Genomic DNA, 16,087 nt, shown 5'->3' with positions numbered 1-16,087 from the left:
AAGTCATAAACCACCCCGGAGCCCTTACTCCTTACCGCTATGGTGGAGGATGTCTGGCGTGGACTCAGCCCATGTGTAACTCGAACAGATCCCTGTTCTATTTACGTTGGTTTAAAGGCGAGTTCTAGCGAGATAATGCGGCCGCCATTTTGGACTGGGCAGGACCTCTTTGTAATCAATGCTTATACCGGTCTCGGGACGAAATCCCACAGGATCTCGACATCTAAACTTTTCGGTCAACTTTATTCAGTAACTCCTGTGTTCCTGTCTTATTACGAAAAAATGTGAAAGACCTCATATTCTCCCCAGATATTCAAGTATATTGTCTGCTAAAATGATTCGACTGGTCTTCTCGAGTGCCGGGTCACCACCTCAAAGTTATAAACCACCCCGGAGCCCTTACTACTTACCGCACTGGTGGAGGATGTCAAGCGTGGACTCAGCCCATATGTACCTCGAACAGATCCCTGTTCTATTTACATTGGTTTGGTGGCGTGTTCTCGCGGGGTGACGCGGCCGCCATTTTGAACCGGGCAGGATCCCTTTGTAATCAATGCTTATGCCGGTCTCGGGACGAAATCTCGCGGGATCTCGACTCGATATCTAAACTTTTCAATCAACTTTATTCAGTCACTACGAAGGCAATCGTATGCTTTCCAAATACATTTCAAATGTTTTCGAACAATGATTATTAAAAAACATTTTTCAAAATTATTTTATATTAAGAGGAAAGGCGACACATTACACCGTATTTTCATGGACTAATCAAAGTAGAGACCAGATTATTGCCTCCCCATTCAGGCGTTATGATTAAGTGGGGGCACCCACCCGTTTTAATATGGCTCTCCAATCCTCACTTCATGTATAACATTCCATAGCCAATATAGCACCAGGTGGCTTCATAGTTGAGACTTCTCATTACTGGTTGGTCCTACGAGTATCATAAATTATTGGGTTCCGCATGGTCCAGGCAACAGGCATCAATAGCTTGAAAATGGACCTGTGCCATATTTACAACAACAGCCACCATGGGCATAGGGAGGGGCTTTGTTACTATAGGCTGGTACGAGTTCAGATGGCCGAGTGAGGGTAAATAAGGTTGAGTTATATGCGTTTGGGATGAGGCGGTACACGTTCAAAAGGCAGGTTGTCACACAAGTGTTTTTATTTGTTTTTCAGTTGTGAAGACTATGTTGTCCTTATGCAGTGGCTTTAATATATGTGACGCCCTGAAGAAATTGCCAAAAAGTTTGATGGCAATGAAACATGTCGGCAAGTAAAGTGGTGTTGGTTGGATAGTTAGTAACCACACTCACTTTTTTTTAGATTCCACACCCAACACAAGAGACAGAATAAAATTGCATATCTGTGTTGCTGTGTGGTTTATATGTTGTATGACACTTTTTTGGTTGTTTTGTGGACTTTTTTCACTGCATACCTTCACAAAATACTTTCCTTTTGTGTTTCTTGGACACAATTTTCCTTTCCGAGCTTGATGGTGCCAATGATGAGAACAGGGCAACCCTGGTGAGTACCTGCCAGGTTCCCGTTGGTGGTGCGCCCGTGAGGTGTCATCTCGCTCCCACACACGTTTTCTCTGTTATAATTTGACACTAAGGTGAGTGTGTTTTTGTTGTCTCGCAACTGGATTATTACTAACAGGGAATGGGCGAATGTTTAAGGAGGCACCAAGTCTGGATATACCTACTACCCCAATAATTAAAGGAAGGGGAGTATATTTGTAATGTTCATGTAACATATGGTATACCTAAAAAGGACTAATTTATAAGTGCCTATAAGGTCTAGGTCAATTGTGTATTAATTGCATTGTGAGTGGAGGGCGACCTATGACCATCTTTACCCTCTAGGCTCCTGGTATTTTCAATCAAATGATTCGTACAGCAACAAATGATGGACGGAATGCTGAGCAAATCAAACATTCACCCCAAGTCAAAAGATCTGGGTTAAATCCATTGTTCTTTTGCTCACCACGTCACCCCAGTTTGGACCCAGCCATATGCAAAACAGTCTTGACCCTGCTCCTCATGGGAACAGTCCAGCCCGAACTGCCAAGCCGGGTACTCGCTGGACCGGAACCAAGCCTCCTAAGACCAATATCGGGGTTTCACCCCTTATCAGCCAGGCTACCCTGAATCCAAGGGCCCAGCAAGCAAGGGACTCCTGTCTGGGCATGGCATGGTGTGCAAAACGATGGATTTAGGCCCAGATCTCTGTACTGAGGTGAATGTTCAACGTTGTTTCAGCATTCTGTCCATCAATTGTTATTTTTGCATTTGTCACCCTAAATGGGCCGGGTATTCCCAGACGTGCGTCCCTTACTCACCATGCCACTGGAGTCAAGCTAGCCTGGCTGATATGGGGTGCTACCCTAAAACCGGTCCTAGGATGCTGGTTTCAGAGCCAGGGAAGACCTGCCTAGCAGTTCGGGCACGACTGTTCCCATGGAGAGAAGGGTCAACGCTGATTTGCATATGGCTGGTCTAAACTGTCATGGCATTTTGTGCAAAATAATGGATTTAGGCACAGATCTCCGAACTGGGGGTGAAGGTTTGACATTGTTTTAGCATCCGACCATCAATTATTCCTTTTGCTTTTGGTATGGGTCAGCATTAGCCCTTAAAATTAGCTCAGATGTTAACCTTTACATGCAAACCAGCTTAGGTGCACTTTGTACACTAATACGCTTTTAATGCAATATCTATAACATGTCAGATGATTCAGTAAAAGTACTGCATCCAGCAAGATGTTGCTTCTAGAGATGCCTCCACAAGTTCCATAGAAATGCCCAATAATGTGAATAATTTAAGTTCCCCTCGATTAGTGAGAGGAGAGGGCTGGAATCTATGCCGTACAAAGGGACAGGATACAGACCACCAGTTCTACAGCACGCATGTAAGATGTTACTTGTCCTGGCAACCAGACAGCATAATAGTGTCTAAAGGAAAACATGATGTTTAGACTAATCAATTAGGGATGTACAATACTCAATGTTTAGGGTATATATTTCAGAGTTCATGTACAATACTCAATGTTTACAGTTTATATTGCAGAGTTGAACACGAGGATGATCCTAATACATATGATATACATTAGCACACAAACATGTACTAATACAAAGGTGTGTAGTGAGTCAAAGGGTGAAGGGCCCTATGACTATTCCAACATCTCCCCACATTCCCCATAGGAGGGATGTAAAGAACCGGTCCGTTGCCCTTTTCTCTATAGAGGCCAAGGATATGTATCTACTTCTGGAGCAAGGATATTTACCCCTGAGTGACCCCTAAAAAGAAGAGGTTCACTACTGGGGTATAATTTTTCCAATGTTCCAATTAATCCTTTGTGTACAATAAAGCAAGGAAACTAATTTGTATTTCCTCATGACTGACGGTGAAGTCTAAGAATTATTTTATGTAAAACATTGGCTAGATTGAGTGGAACAGGACAGGTGTTAAATTCCAGGAGTTTACCTTTTCATTCCAGATACAGTGCCATCATAACTGGAAGGTGTTCCTTCTGTAAAAACAAAACAAAAAAGATAATCGAATAAGCCCCTAATATTATACAATGTTTATTTTATGACATTGATATAGCACAGCCCAACTAGTCAATGTTGGAGCACAGTACATTTTAACAATTTGCTCATCATTAAATACATGCTGCCAAGACACTGATTGTTTATCAACATCTTTTAGTTCAATATGGTTTTTGATAGGCCTTAGGCCCAGGGTAGGGAAAGGTCATGGGAGGGACAGTTAAAAACACTTTAATTCAAGCGATCCACAGAAGGTCAAATGAGCAGACATAGTGGGCATACTGCGCAATAATGTAATTTGAACGTTACTGGTGACAATATTGAAAGGTCCATGAGAGCACAACGTTAGAATACCTGGCCACAGCCTACCGGCATCCAGTCCTAGAGTACTTCAACTCAGAACTCTTCATATAGCCATTTATCTAATCAGGTGTGCCTAGAAGCGCTACAGTTAAACTAAATGGAGTCATCACACCTTGCGCACTCAGTTGGACTCTACCTTCACTGTGCCTTTCCTTCTGCTCTGTATTTTTCCTTTCAACACCCAGTATTGGCCACAATGCCAAATAAAAACACTGACTATTTATGCTTGTTTAAAGCAGAGGTTTTAATTCTTTTGTTTGTGATTTCAAGAATGCAATAGGACTGCAAATATGATAATAAGTGCTGCAGTAACTACATAGGTTGCAGGATATTCGTGGGCAGGATCTGTACTGATTTACATACAAATGCAAGCATCACCTCAATTTCATTCCAGACAGCCAAATAAATCAATTGGTTAATGGAGAGAACTCTGGACAATACACAGATGTGTCATATATAATGATATAGCACAGAGGCTAAAGGTCCCGTGAGTCACTGGCTAAGAGGATGCTCTCTCAAACAAACGGCAGTATTTATGGTGAGTGAATGAAACCAACATGGCACTACTAGTGGGAATTACCCTTTGGTTGAAATCTGTTTTTCTGAATATTATGAAAGGAAAGAGTAGACGGCACTGCTTGCACATGCTTCTATTTTACAGAACGTTTTTCTTCATACTGAAGTATTTAAAAATCACTATTACATGGTCAGTTCAGTTCATACGCTTTTATTCGGGTGTATTATACAACCATATAAGCAGTGCATATAATCTTCACATGACATGGTTTACTCTTTCTTCCCAGGTGGACACATTTTCTGAACCAGCTACTTTACTGGAGTACTGTTATACGGTTACCATTTTCTAATTAACTTTCGATATATGCATGATAGTATTTCTAAAAATTATAAGTGAAGTCCAATAAATATGCCTGTAGAAAAGGCCATCTTTCTTGCCTTGGTATGCCCCCACTTTTTTCTGAACTGCTGATGTGCTTTAACTGAGTGTGCCCTGGGTCCCTGCCAATCAGGTACCCAGGGCCTGTGTTCCTTTCCTAAAAACTATGCTGAAACAAAATACCCAATTGGCATCTCTGGCCCCCTGTCAGCCCCTAGTAAATGGTACCCTAGGTACCCAGGGCATGGTGACCAGAGAAGACCCCTAAGGGCTGCAGCACTGAGTGCCTAGGTACAGAACTAAAACGAGAGTCGGCATGGCACACATCCCTGTGTGCCATGTACACAGAACCCACTGCCCTGGCCTACCTCAGTCACCCCTCTAGCTGGGTGCCCTATGCCAGAGGTGAGGGCACAGGTGCATGAGCCCTGTGCCCCTACAGCACCCAGGGCCATTCCTGGGCACTGTAAGTGCAGTGATGCCATTTAAGAGTATATGGCGCTAGGAGGTTGTCAATACGAACTCCACAGCACCATAATGGCTACACTGAAGACTGACAAGTTTGGTACCAAACTTCTCAGCACATTAAACCCACACTGATGCCAGTATGGGATTTAATGTAACATGCACGAAAGGGCATCTCAGAGATGCCCTCCAAAACCCGAAACTACAATCCACATCTGGGCTGAGTGGCTGCAGAGGCTGCCACCCAGCAGACATGTTGCTGGACCCCTGTGTGTAGAGCCTCTGCTCTCCTGGGTCTGCAACAAAGCACATCCTGGGCGAGGTGCTATGTCTCCTCCCCCAGGATGGACAGGGGGAAGCTTCAAAGGCATACCGCCTCTGAGACTCCAGACCATTTGCTGTACCCAGCAACTGGCCCCCCACCCGTTCTACCCCCACTCTGGCGGGAAGACTGGCGGGAAAAACTACGTCAGGAAGGAGGGTGTGCCAACCTTTGCCAACTCCACCCCTCAGGTGGAGGAGGCGAGGTGAAGCACAACCCCGGGCTCCGGCCATCTTGTAGATGGGGAGCCCTGCCCAATCCCAGCTAGGCTCCTGCCCCCCTCCCACAGGAGAGGAGCAGGCTAGGGGGTGTACTCGCCCCAGGACAGAGACCCATTGGTCCCTGCCCTTGCCCTACTTGTAAGGCCCCTAAATTTAGTATTTAGGGGCTCCCTGAACCTTCCTTCCTCAGATCCCGATATCAAAAGAAGAAAGAAGATCAAGAAGAAGACCCGCTGCACAGCTGCTAACAGGACAACAACTGACTTGGCCCCAGCCGTACAGGCCTGTTGATCCTGGAACCTGCTCCTGCCTAATCCCGGCAACCTCCGCGGACAGCAACCTTAGGACACCCAGTGGACCTGCCTGCCTTGACCCTCTCGAAGATTGGGACTCCCAAAAGCAGAGGCTCTGCTGCAACAACCCACCTGGTGCCCACCAGGAAGCTCCGGACCAGCCCACTCTGCACCAGCCGAGCCCGGGCCGGGCCAACCCAAACCAAGACCACGAGGACGTCCCCCAGGCGATTGGGACCCGAAGTCCAGTGCCCAAAGACCCTCCTCGACAAACCAGACAATACCTGCAGACTCAGAACCAGGGGCCACCCCAACCGCAACCAGCTTTTCCGACCCCCAAAGACACCCCTGCACCCGGCGCCCCGCGGCCCCCTTTGCCTCCCTTTGGGGTACCTACCTGTGTCCCAAGATCCCAACTTACCTCTCGAAGTCCCTGGAGAGTCACAGTCCCAGAGCCTGCAGCCTTTGTTCCTTTTTCAAGATCCTCATTGGATAACATTGAGCGCCCGTAGGCTCAAAAGCACCCTGCACCCAGCCACCCGAGTGCCGCTGGATGTGACCTCTCTGTCCTATCTTACTTCCCCCCCTTGCCCTGAGCAAGTGACCAGGAGCCCTGCTCCCAGAACCGCGTGGCCTGCTAGCCAGCCGCCACCAACGGAAGGTCCCCCTTCCCTCATTAGATAACATTGGGCCTACCTACCACTGCACACGGCCGCCCCCGTGCTGCTGGGTCTGAACTAACTGTACTCACCTGACCCAGGGGGACCCCTGAGTCTACGCCCAGAACCCTAACTTCACCAACCAAGTACTCACCTGGAAACACTGACCAATTTTGACTCGAAAATTTTCAAAGTGTGAAGGTTTGGAAACTGAAAATACTCCTATAAAATCAGCCAAAGTCCGAACTTTAAAATACTCACCTGTGATCAGGAGAGAAGTCAGTACTGTACCTTTCAGCCCAGCACTGAAGCGCAAAAGTAATCCCTAGCGGGTTTACTAGTAACCTGTATTTTCTCCATAGGAACCCATTGTCTGCTTTTCTATGAAATTTCTTCTAAGTGTCTACTTTTGAAAACTGCAAATATTCTTTAAAAATCATACGAAATACTGAAACGCAATTACCTCCAGCCCCCAGTGCTGGCCCTAGGAGACTAGTGCTGGGTTACAAAAGTAACTCGATCGTACTTTACCTGTAACCTTAATTTCCTCCCATTGGATAACATTGTCAGAATCATCTTGAAAAGTTGCTAAGTGTGAACTTTTAAAACCGCTTTATATTCAGGAAAATTCATCACAGTAACTAAAACGTTTTTGCTAATCTGGTTTCAGCTTAGACCCCAGGACTGAATCTAAGATCTAGGCCTGGAACTACCAAAGTAATCCATAAAGTAATCAACTGTACTTGCCTATGAAAAACCCATTGAGCTCAATGCTAAAGTGTGTTACAGAACTGTATTGCTTATCAGCTATCCTGTAATTATTGTGTGTATAAACTTATTGCTTATCTGCAAAGCATTTACATGAAATTTTGTACTCCAAGCACACGTTTCAAATTATAGCAAGGTTTCCCTCTTGGTAACAAGCAAATGCAATAATATAGAGACAGGATATACACAATTTCTTTCAGTTTTCTTGTTCACGCTTTATTCTGGTGTTTTCAGCCACAACCAATACGTGTTTAGTCGCAACAGGGTGTGATCCGGCGACTTCCTCAAGGCTATTACGTCCAAGTACGTGATGTTTATATGTGGTGTTAATTCCGACCCACGCAGAGTTATAGTCACTTTCACGATCGATCCAAAGTACAATTCCTTTCAATTTTTCATCCCGGTCTTTCACCATAGAGTTGTGTCCTTATCTGGCATTCATTCGCGGAGTACAGCAAATCCCAGCATTCCAGCATTCAGCATGCACCATATAAGGTTTCCAGTCTGAGACTGAGACTGAGCGTGAACAAGAAAACCAAAAGAAATTGTGTATATCCTGTCTATATTATTGCATTTGCTTGTTACTAAAAGGGAAACCTTGCTATAATTTGAAACGTGTGCTTGGGAGTACACATTTTTTGTTGAGAGCCTCGCGCTTGTCTTGTGGAGTTTAGTGGTTCTCCACACCTTTAAGCACCGTTAATCTAACTAAGAAATAGAAAATAGTGCAACTCAACCCTGTGGCGCCAAATTCCCAATACGCACAACCACTCTTTTGTATTCAAAGCATTTAAATGAGAGTACCTGTAGCTCGACAAGTATATTTTTATAACTGTTGGTTCTAAAAATAAAACAACTATATCTAAGGATATAACAATCGGCCTGGAGTTCAGTCTTTGAGTGTGTGAAACCTTTTGCTGACTGAGTGTGTACAACAAATGCTTTACACTGTCCTCTGGTACTGCCTTACTGCTCGACCAAGCTACACCTTTGGAGAGTAAGGTCAGTTCTGACTTTAACCTCTGTTATACCTTTGGGGCTTGTGGACTCTATACACACTGTACTGCCTTATTGTCCAGTATATATAGAGCCACTTTCTCACATTGGTGGATCAGCGGTGGGATACGAACTTGCATTTGTTGGACTACTTGGTTACCATCTGATCACACGACAGAACTTGTAAATTGCCTTTAGAATTCGGTCTAAACCTTTACTTGCCTGCAACACACCTAAAATTAGTATTTAGGGGCAACCCTGAACCTTGCCTCCTCAGATAAGGACCAACCAGAAGAAAAGAAGAAGGACCAAAGCGAGGTGCTGAAATAAGAAGAGGAAGACGCCCACTGACTTGGCCCCAGCCCTACCGGCCTGAACCCACCTCAGACCTGCTCTAGTGAAATCCTGGTGTGTCCTGCAGCCCGCAACCTCGAGAACCCTGAGAACCTGCCCTGCCTTCCACCTCAAAGACTTAGTCTCCCATGAGCACCAGATTTGCTCACCCACATATTCAGGCCCCAGCCAAAACCCAGAGTCTGAGACCACTCTCCACCCGACGCCTAGGGCCAGGGTTTGAGTGGCCCAACACCACTAGGAGGTCTCCCCGGAGGTCCTAACCTGAGATCTGGTGATCTCTGACCTGCCTCAACTCTCTCCACGACACCTGCAGTCTTTCTGGAGACTGCAACTGGTAAGAAAACACGACGCCTACAGACACCCCTGCACCCAACGTCCCATGGCCAACCGATGGTGTCCCAGCATCCCAACTTACCTCTCCAACTGGTGGTCACCTCTAGAAGATCTTCGACCCGGAGCCTGCAGTCTTCGTCCATACCTTAGAATCCCCATTGAAATAAACAGGGCACCCGACACCAAGACAGCACCCTGCACCCAGCCGCCCCTGCAGGTGTACTTTGGGTGCTTACTCAGATTCCCCTTTGCCCTGAGCCTAACACCAGGAGATTTGCTGCCACAACCATGTGGCCTGCTCGTGAGCAGCCACCAACCAGAGGCCCCTATTCCCCATTGGATAACCTTGGGCCTGAGCCCTCTGCACCCGGCCGCATTAGTGCCGCTGAGGGAGATTTGAGAGTGCATCCTTAACCCTGGGGGAACACTTGTTCTTAGGCAGCAGTTCCATACACGTGGTATGGGGGATGGGACCGTGGCTAGCAACAGGAGAGCATTCTTGAATCAACTGAAAGGTGTAAGAAACTGGCTCTATATATACTACACCAAAATGAGGTATACTGTGATTAGAGTCCAAGTGTCCCCAGAGGTAGGCAGAAGTTAAAGTTAGATAGAACCTTACTCTCTAATAGTGGTATCTTCGTTGAGCAGTAAGGCAGTATCAGAGGACAGTGTTAAGCATTTGATGTACACACCCAGTCAGCAAATTAATTCACACACTCAATAACTGAACTCTAGGCCAATTGTTTTTGAATAAAAAATATACTTTTATTTATTTTTAGAACAAAGCAAGCCTGGTACATGTAAGCATTAAATACTTTTCAGTAATAAGTTACTGGATATAGAACAATTTGAAAATGCAATAGAAAGTGTACTTTGTTTGATTTACAGGGGAGCAGTAGTATGCAACACTTACCGAATACATTATATTGGAATGAATAGGCTTTTTCAGTAAATTACAGGTAAGTTACTTTTTCTAACTCCGTGCTGGATGCCTAGATTCAGCACTGGGACATTTCCTTGAAACAGGTGAGAAAAAACGTTTTGGTATTTGTACGATTTTTAAAGAACATCTTTAATTTTCAAAACTCCACTCTGTCGTTTTTTGGAGGGAAAATTGTCAATGTTACCCTTTGGAGGAAAAACAGGTCGTCGGTTTGTAGTGTAGTTCCTATATTCCCAAGTCTTCATCTTGGAGACTTGTGTCATCCGCTAGGAGTTGAGCTGCTATTCTAGCTCTCTCTTTCGTCTTCACTTTCTCCCATTTTACTGACAGAAAGTTTTGTTACAGATCAAGTTTCAAGGAAACAAAGATTAGGTGCACAATATTTTGGAACACTGTATCCTTCAACGTTGATTAAACCAAAAACTAATACATAGGATTCTCATCCTACTAAGTTCCGGCAGATATTAACCTTTTACCCACTCCAGACGTCTATTGGAGTTTTTACGGAAAAAGGGGTCTGTGTGAAAAAGCACGACTGAGTTACTCTAATGTCTTGCGTTAGATTATCGCCTTACCAAACGTTGGGCGCCATGTAGTGTAGTTCCTATATTCCCAATAGGCTCTGCGCATTGGAATAATATATTCAGCAGTGTAGACGTAGGACTGAGGTCATCTAGGTCTCTACAGACTATATTAGACTTAATTAGTTTTGCTGGCTAGCTCAGAGGTCACTAGAAACTTTCTCAAATGTTCAGGAAAGAGTTAACTCTCCTGATTTAGACAAGGGATTAGCGTCTGACAACCGCATAAACATGACAACTTTGCTCCCTCAGAATAAAGAGTATATCTCTAGAGTCGTGTGGAAACAATAGACAGTTATTTCACTCAGTCAATTGTGCATACTTAGTTTCACCAGAGTTCAGAGAAATAGAGAGACGGGCGTTTTCAATAAAAGGTGTTATTTATTGAGCAGTCTTCTTTCTCATGCAAGAGAAATGAATTGCCACAATTGCAATACTTTTCATGAAGTAAAGTGCGTACTGTAAAAGGAGTATTATGAAATAATACTGTAAAAGCATTGATATGGTTTCTTAGCCATATGATACTTTAAAACGGATAAAATATATACATACATTAAAACATTGACTAACGTACTCAACTGGTGCTTCTAAGATACGCCTACCCCGGTGTACCTGACCTAAGCCTAATACGTGGGAAGGAGTAAGTAAGTTGCAGTTTAAGTTAAGTTGGTTTTTGCCAAGAATCTGAATCACGAAATCTCTTAAGGGTTTAGTCAGCTCCGTACCTTGGTTCTAGAATGTAGGAGGTCTTGTATCTCTCTCTCAGGACTCGATCTCCCAGCAACCCGCAAGGGTGACTGGAAACACCGGAGCTGGATTTTTCTCGGCTGGAGAAAAAGACAGCGTCTTTCTCAGTCCGTCAAAAGGGAGGGTCGGCTTCCTTCGGCTCAAGCATCAGCTGGGCGTTGGGCAAGTAGATAGCCGCTCTGCTCCAAACCACCGTGTCTTTGCTTAAGGCAACGTTGGTATATTTATACCTGACAGGTGCCGGGTTTGACGTAAGGTTGGACATAAGACGTCACTAAGAACTAACAGTTCTTTCTGGACTCCAGGAGTTCTTGTGCAAATCAAAACAAAAGCAGGGGGAATTCCCGGGCTGGTGGAGGCTTGGTTTGTTTAAAGAACGCGTTGTACTTTCTAGGAGTCTAGGGAAGTAGCCTTGCCGTATTTGGACTGCATGGGCTATTACTAAATATGGATATGATTCTTATGCCTTTTTAAGGATATTATTTATTATAACCACATAAGGGCATAAATCGGGAATATCGAATAAGGGTCCTAGATAGAAATACAACACCCACTCCACGTATTAATGTCCATCATTACTAAAAAACGAAGCAATATTAAACATATAACGATGCATGTGTTTTACAACCCACCCCAAAATACATAATTCGCATTCGAAATGGTATGTGGTAAATACACGAAAATGAGTATTGGTACTGTACGCTTTTCAAGCAGTGTTATCATTCAGTTAAAAAATGCATATATGTATCAGCTGAATGAATTGTGAAAATTACACATGAAATGGCTCTGAATACAGAAAAGAAGGTCGAGACCATTTCATCACATATTTATACAATACTGTACATGTGCTAGAGGCGGAGGTAAAATATTGTCTCTAGTGTCTCTAAAAATAGAAGCTCTGTTCTCTAATAATAGTGCTACTTTAAGCAGATTACTGTTGTGCCAAAAAAAGGTAAATATTTTGGAAGTGAAAAAAATAATTTCGTTTTCAGGGGAAAAAATAGTTCCAAATGTTTTCAGTAGTCTTTGTTTATCAAAACTGAAGGCCGAATTCAGAGTTCAGGGAACGCTGTGTGCTCGTTGTTTTTAAAAGTAATTCTCGTTGACTGGAGAGAACATCATATCAGACAGGCTTGCAAAAAATTGGTCTACAACATCAGGCGAAAGTTCGACCAAGTTTGAAAATGCTGAAATGGTGCATATGTGCGAATGATTGCTATCATCGATGTTGGGATCAGCAATGCTCACAGATGGTTGTACCTGTTTGGTGCTGCTTTCCTGTCGTACTTCACCGCCACCTAATCGTAATGGTGAAGTCTCAACGAATGCAGTCATCAGAATAGGTAGCCGCTGGGGACAACACGTTGCGTGAGTCGTTACCGGACTTAGCAAAGTATGGATATCCATTGGTACTGCTGATGGTAGTGTAAGACAGACGTCCAACACACATTCTTCTCCGCATAGCAGACATCAAAGCACAGGTAAAATGCAATCTTGCCAGATTGGTCTGAATGAAAGAAACCAGGTTGCACTCAGATCTCTTAGTCGGGCTAATCCGAGGACTTTAGTGATTTGGTCTCGGTAGCGTAGTGCTAGGATCGTTTCTTCCATTGTAGCTGGAGTTCTGTCTGTGGCTTGGCTTGCCATATCGGAGCACAAGGATCAAAAATAAAATTCCTGCTACGAGTCCCAAAAGAAGAGGCAGGCAGCCGAAAAAGGAATGGACAAAATTCGGGAAAATGCCCAGAACGGTTTCAAAGGGTGCTAACAGTCCCGAAAAAATTGTCTTAAATACATGTGCGATGCCACTGGTATCAGACATGTTTAAGATTTGACCTAACATTTCTACAAAATGCACGGGGCAATTTGTTGATAATAGGGAATGTATCTCTGCTGCTGTCCTTGCAACTTGCAGATCATACGTCTCTTTGGACGAGGTTAAAGGGAACAGTTGTCTGTAAAAGAATGGACTTCATTCTGCTTAAAGTATCAATTTGAATAGAAGAGATATTCAAAGAAGGCCATATTGCCGCCTCCATGTCTGGATTACTGTTTGGATACAATACTTGCATACAGCAAGTGACCATGGAACTAACGCTCACGAGATAGGCTTTTCCTGGCACCATGCCACAACAGCTGTGGTCACTTATTAGAACGTAGCTGCTGTTGGAAAGCTGTCTGAAAAATGGCTCTATCTGTGCTGCAGGAGTGCCGTGCAGGTGACATGAAAGGTTATTTGTAGACCCTTCGCAGGCTCCATGCAAGTTAATACCTTGACATAGGAGTGTACCACTTATTGATTTTTTACAATTGTTACCACTAAGAAATACCTCTTTTTTTCCTTCACTATAACATTTGTGTGTATAGGGTAAATTCCATGTTGACTTGATGTATTCTTTACCCAACCTTTCATAAAGGCCTGCTGGTATATATTTTTGGCAATACTTAAATTGGAAAGTTGTTATTGGGATTATAATCGTTCCATGTATTATCCATTCAATGACCGGTCTCTCTGACATTGTCAATGGCAATCTCTCAAGTTTTTCAATGCTCAGAATCGTATAGTCTGCTCCTTTTTGTGCCAAACTGATTTGTTTATCAGTAAGGTTAAAGATAGAGATTAATGACGTTACGTTGATTAAACGCCATGGCACGTAGCCTGAACGCAGATTTTGCAACGTCCAGCAAAGCTGTACAATAGAACATAATTGGGACTGACCATGTTGTAACATTAGTAAGTCCTGCTCTATTATATCAATAGCAGATGATACAATGCTGTCCAGTGAATATATTCTGGAGGACAGAGTCGTTAACCCATTGTCCACTACAGAAAGTGATTTTTCCAAATTTATACGATCAATTTCTCGTATTTTTTCAGCCGTTTCAATTTGTTTTACTTTCCAAGCCTCGTTGTAAGCAGCGTATATACAGACTTATATGAAACATTTTTGACGCTGTTTGCGTGGTCCCAGTATGAAATCACGCAAGCCAGCACCGTCTTTAAGTAAAGTCAAGTGTTGCTTAATTTCAGCCACTGTGGATTTCTGTAGCCATTCGAGGCAGAGTTTCCCTACACTGTATGTTGTAACTATCCCTGGATGTTGTCTCTGGGAGTATCTAGGGTCTGGCCTGGTCTGTTTAAACCCCCGTGTTTCGTTCAGGTACCTATCTTGACAGTTATTTGTGTCTGTGGGCCAGATCAACCATTTATTCCAATCAGGATTTGTTCTGTGTTGGTGTAAAATATGGGATACGTCTATCTCCACATCTGTAGTGCTATTACTATCAGGTATGGGCTTCGGAATAGACAGTTTAAGTCTTTTATCTTGGCTAAACCAAGACAGGTTGTTTGCTGAATTGTGTCATTCAGGAATATTATCTGTTCTGGGATCATGCAGGCTCTAAATAGTGCTTCTAGACCTTGTACCTGCCAGTCTTTTGAACCCCAGATGGTTTTTGTTTCAATGTTTTTCCAAAATGCAAAACCAAATGTAGACATTTTCTCATACAACGTTTCAGAATAAATCAATTTAGTATTTGTCAACATTGTTTTCATTCCTGTCTTATTTAACATTTTAAAATAAAACGGTTCTGCATAACTGTTGTTAAACCCTGAGAAGTATTGGAATTTCTCATAAAAATTTTTTGAACTGCCTTTTGGCGGTGTTGGACAATGTTCCCATTGATTATAATTAAAAAATTTCTAGGTTGAGCAGATTTATGCAAATAGTGATGACCAAAATGATTATAACAGTAAATTTCTTCATAATTTGATGAACCTTACAAATAATCATGTTCTGTACATTTTGCTGACATCATATTATTAATATTTTCAAAGTCCCAATCATCAGAGAAAGTACTTGGTGTCACAAAGTCACTTAAGGAAACCTTAAACTGGTGTGGATAATTCAAGAGCTCAATCGGGCCATAGATTTCATAATCCGTTTTGTCCCATACTACCTCACCGGGTATTGGATTGGCTGTGATGTTCACTGATGACAGTTCTCTTTTCTCGATGTGAGAGAATCTGAGAGGCTTTAGGACCAAGTTGATGTTCTGACTTGCTGTGTCCATTGTACTATATTTTCCATCAAAGAATCTACCCAAACATAAAACCATGATGAGCCAAAGCAGGAGGAAAAGTACACCTAACACAATCCAAAATTCAATCCATGGTGAAATCAGATAAGTTTCTTTAAGTTGGTGAAAAAGTTCAGTCATTTTTTCCTTGAAAGTTTTTGTTGCTGGCGTTTCTTCAGGCTCGCTTGGATCTTCAGAAAAGTCATCGAAATTGATGAAGTAGCGAGATGCAGTTCTGTCAATTGTAGGAATTGCTTCCGGATTTATTAGTCTTTGCATTTTTCTTTGTTTCATTAGCATAGTCTGAGGCTACATCGTTGTAGATAGGTGTTTCTTGACGAACTGTTGCAATTTGGGTTTCAAGAGGCACAAGTTCAATGGCTTTGTTGCATAGTCCTTTTTTATTCACTGCAGGTTTATCAAATGTGATTAGTCTCTCAGTTTGAACCTCTTGGATTGTAGCAAGATTTGGTCTTCTGCTATTTCTTGGGAGTCCACTGGGCCTACA

The 16,087-nt window shown here is 43.3% G+C and overlaps 1 protein-coding gene across 1 annotated transcript in view; it reads right to left on the bottom strand.

Moving 5' to 3' along the window:
- The window catches only part of TRIM28 (tripartite motif containing 28), a 678,597-nt gene that overhangs the window by 299,035 nt on the left and 363,475 nt on the right, over positions 1-16,087 (bottom strand). Inside the window, exon 11 of the mRNA XM_078654815.1 lies at positions 3,489-3,534. Coding sequence (XP_078510941.1) covers positions 3,489-3,534 — 46 coding nt within the window. The remainder of the gene's footprint in view (positions 1-3,488; positions 3,535-16,087) is intronic.

The sequence above is a fragment of the Lissotriton helveticus genome, chromosome 7 (assembly GCF_964261635.1).
Source record: "Lissotriton helveticus chromosome 7, aLisHel1.1, whole genome shotgun sequence".
NCBI lineage: Eukaryota > Metazoa > Chordata > Amphibia > Caudata > Salamandridae > Lissotriton > Lissotriton helveticus.
Note: the sequence above shows the minus strand (reverse complement) of the source record. Positions and strands in the feature narration are given on the sequence as shown.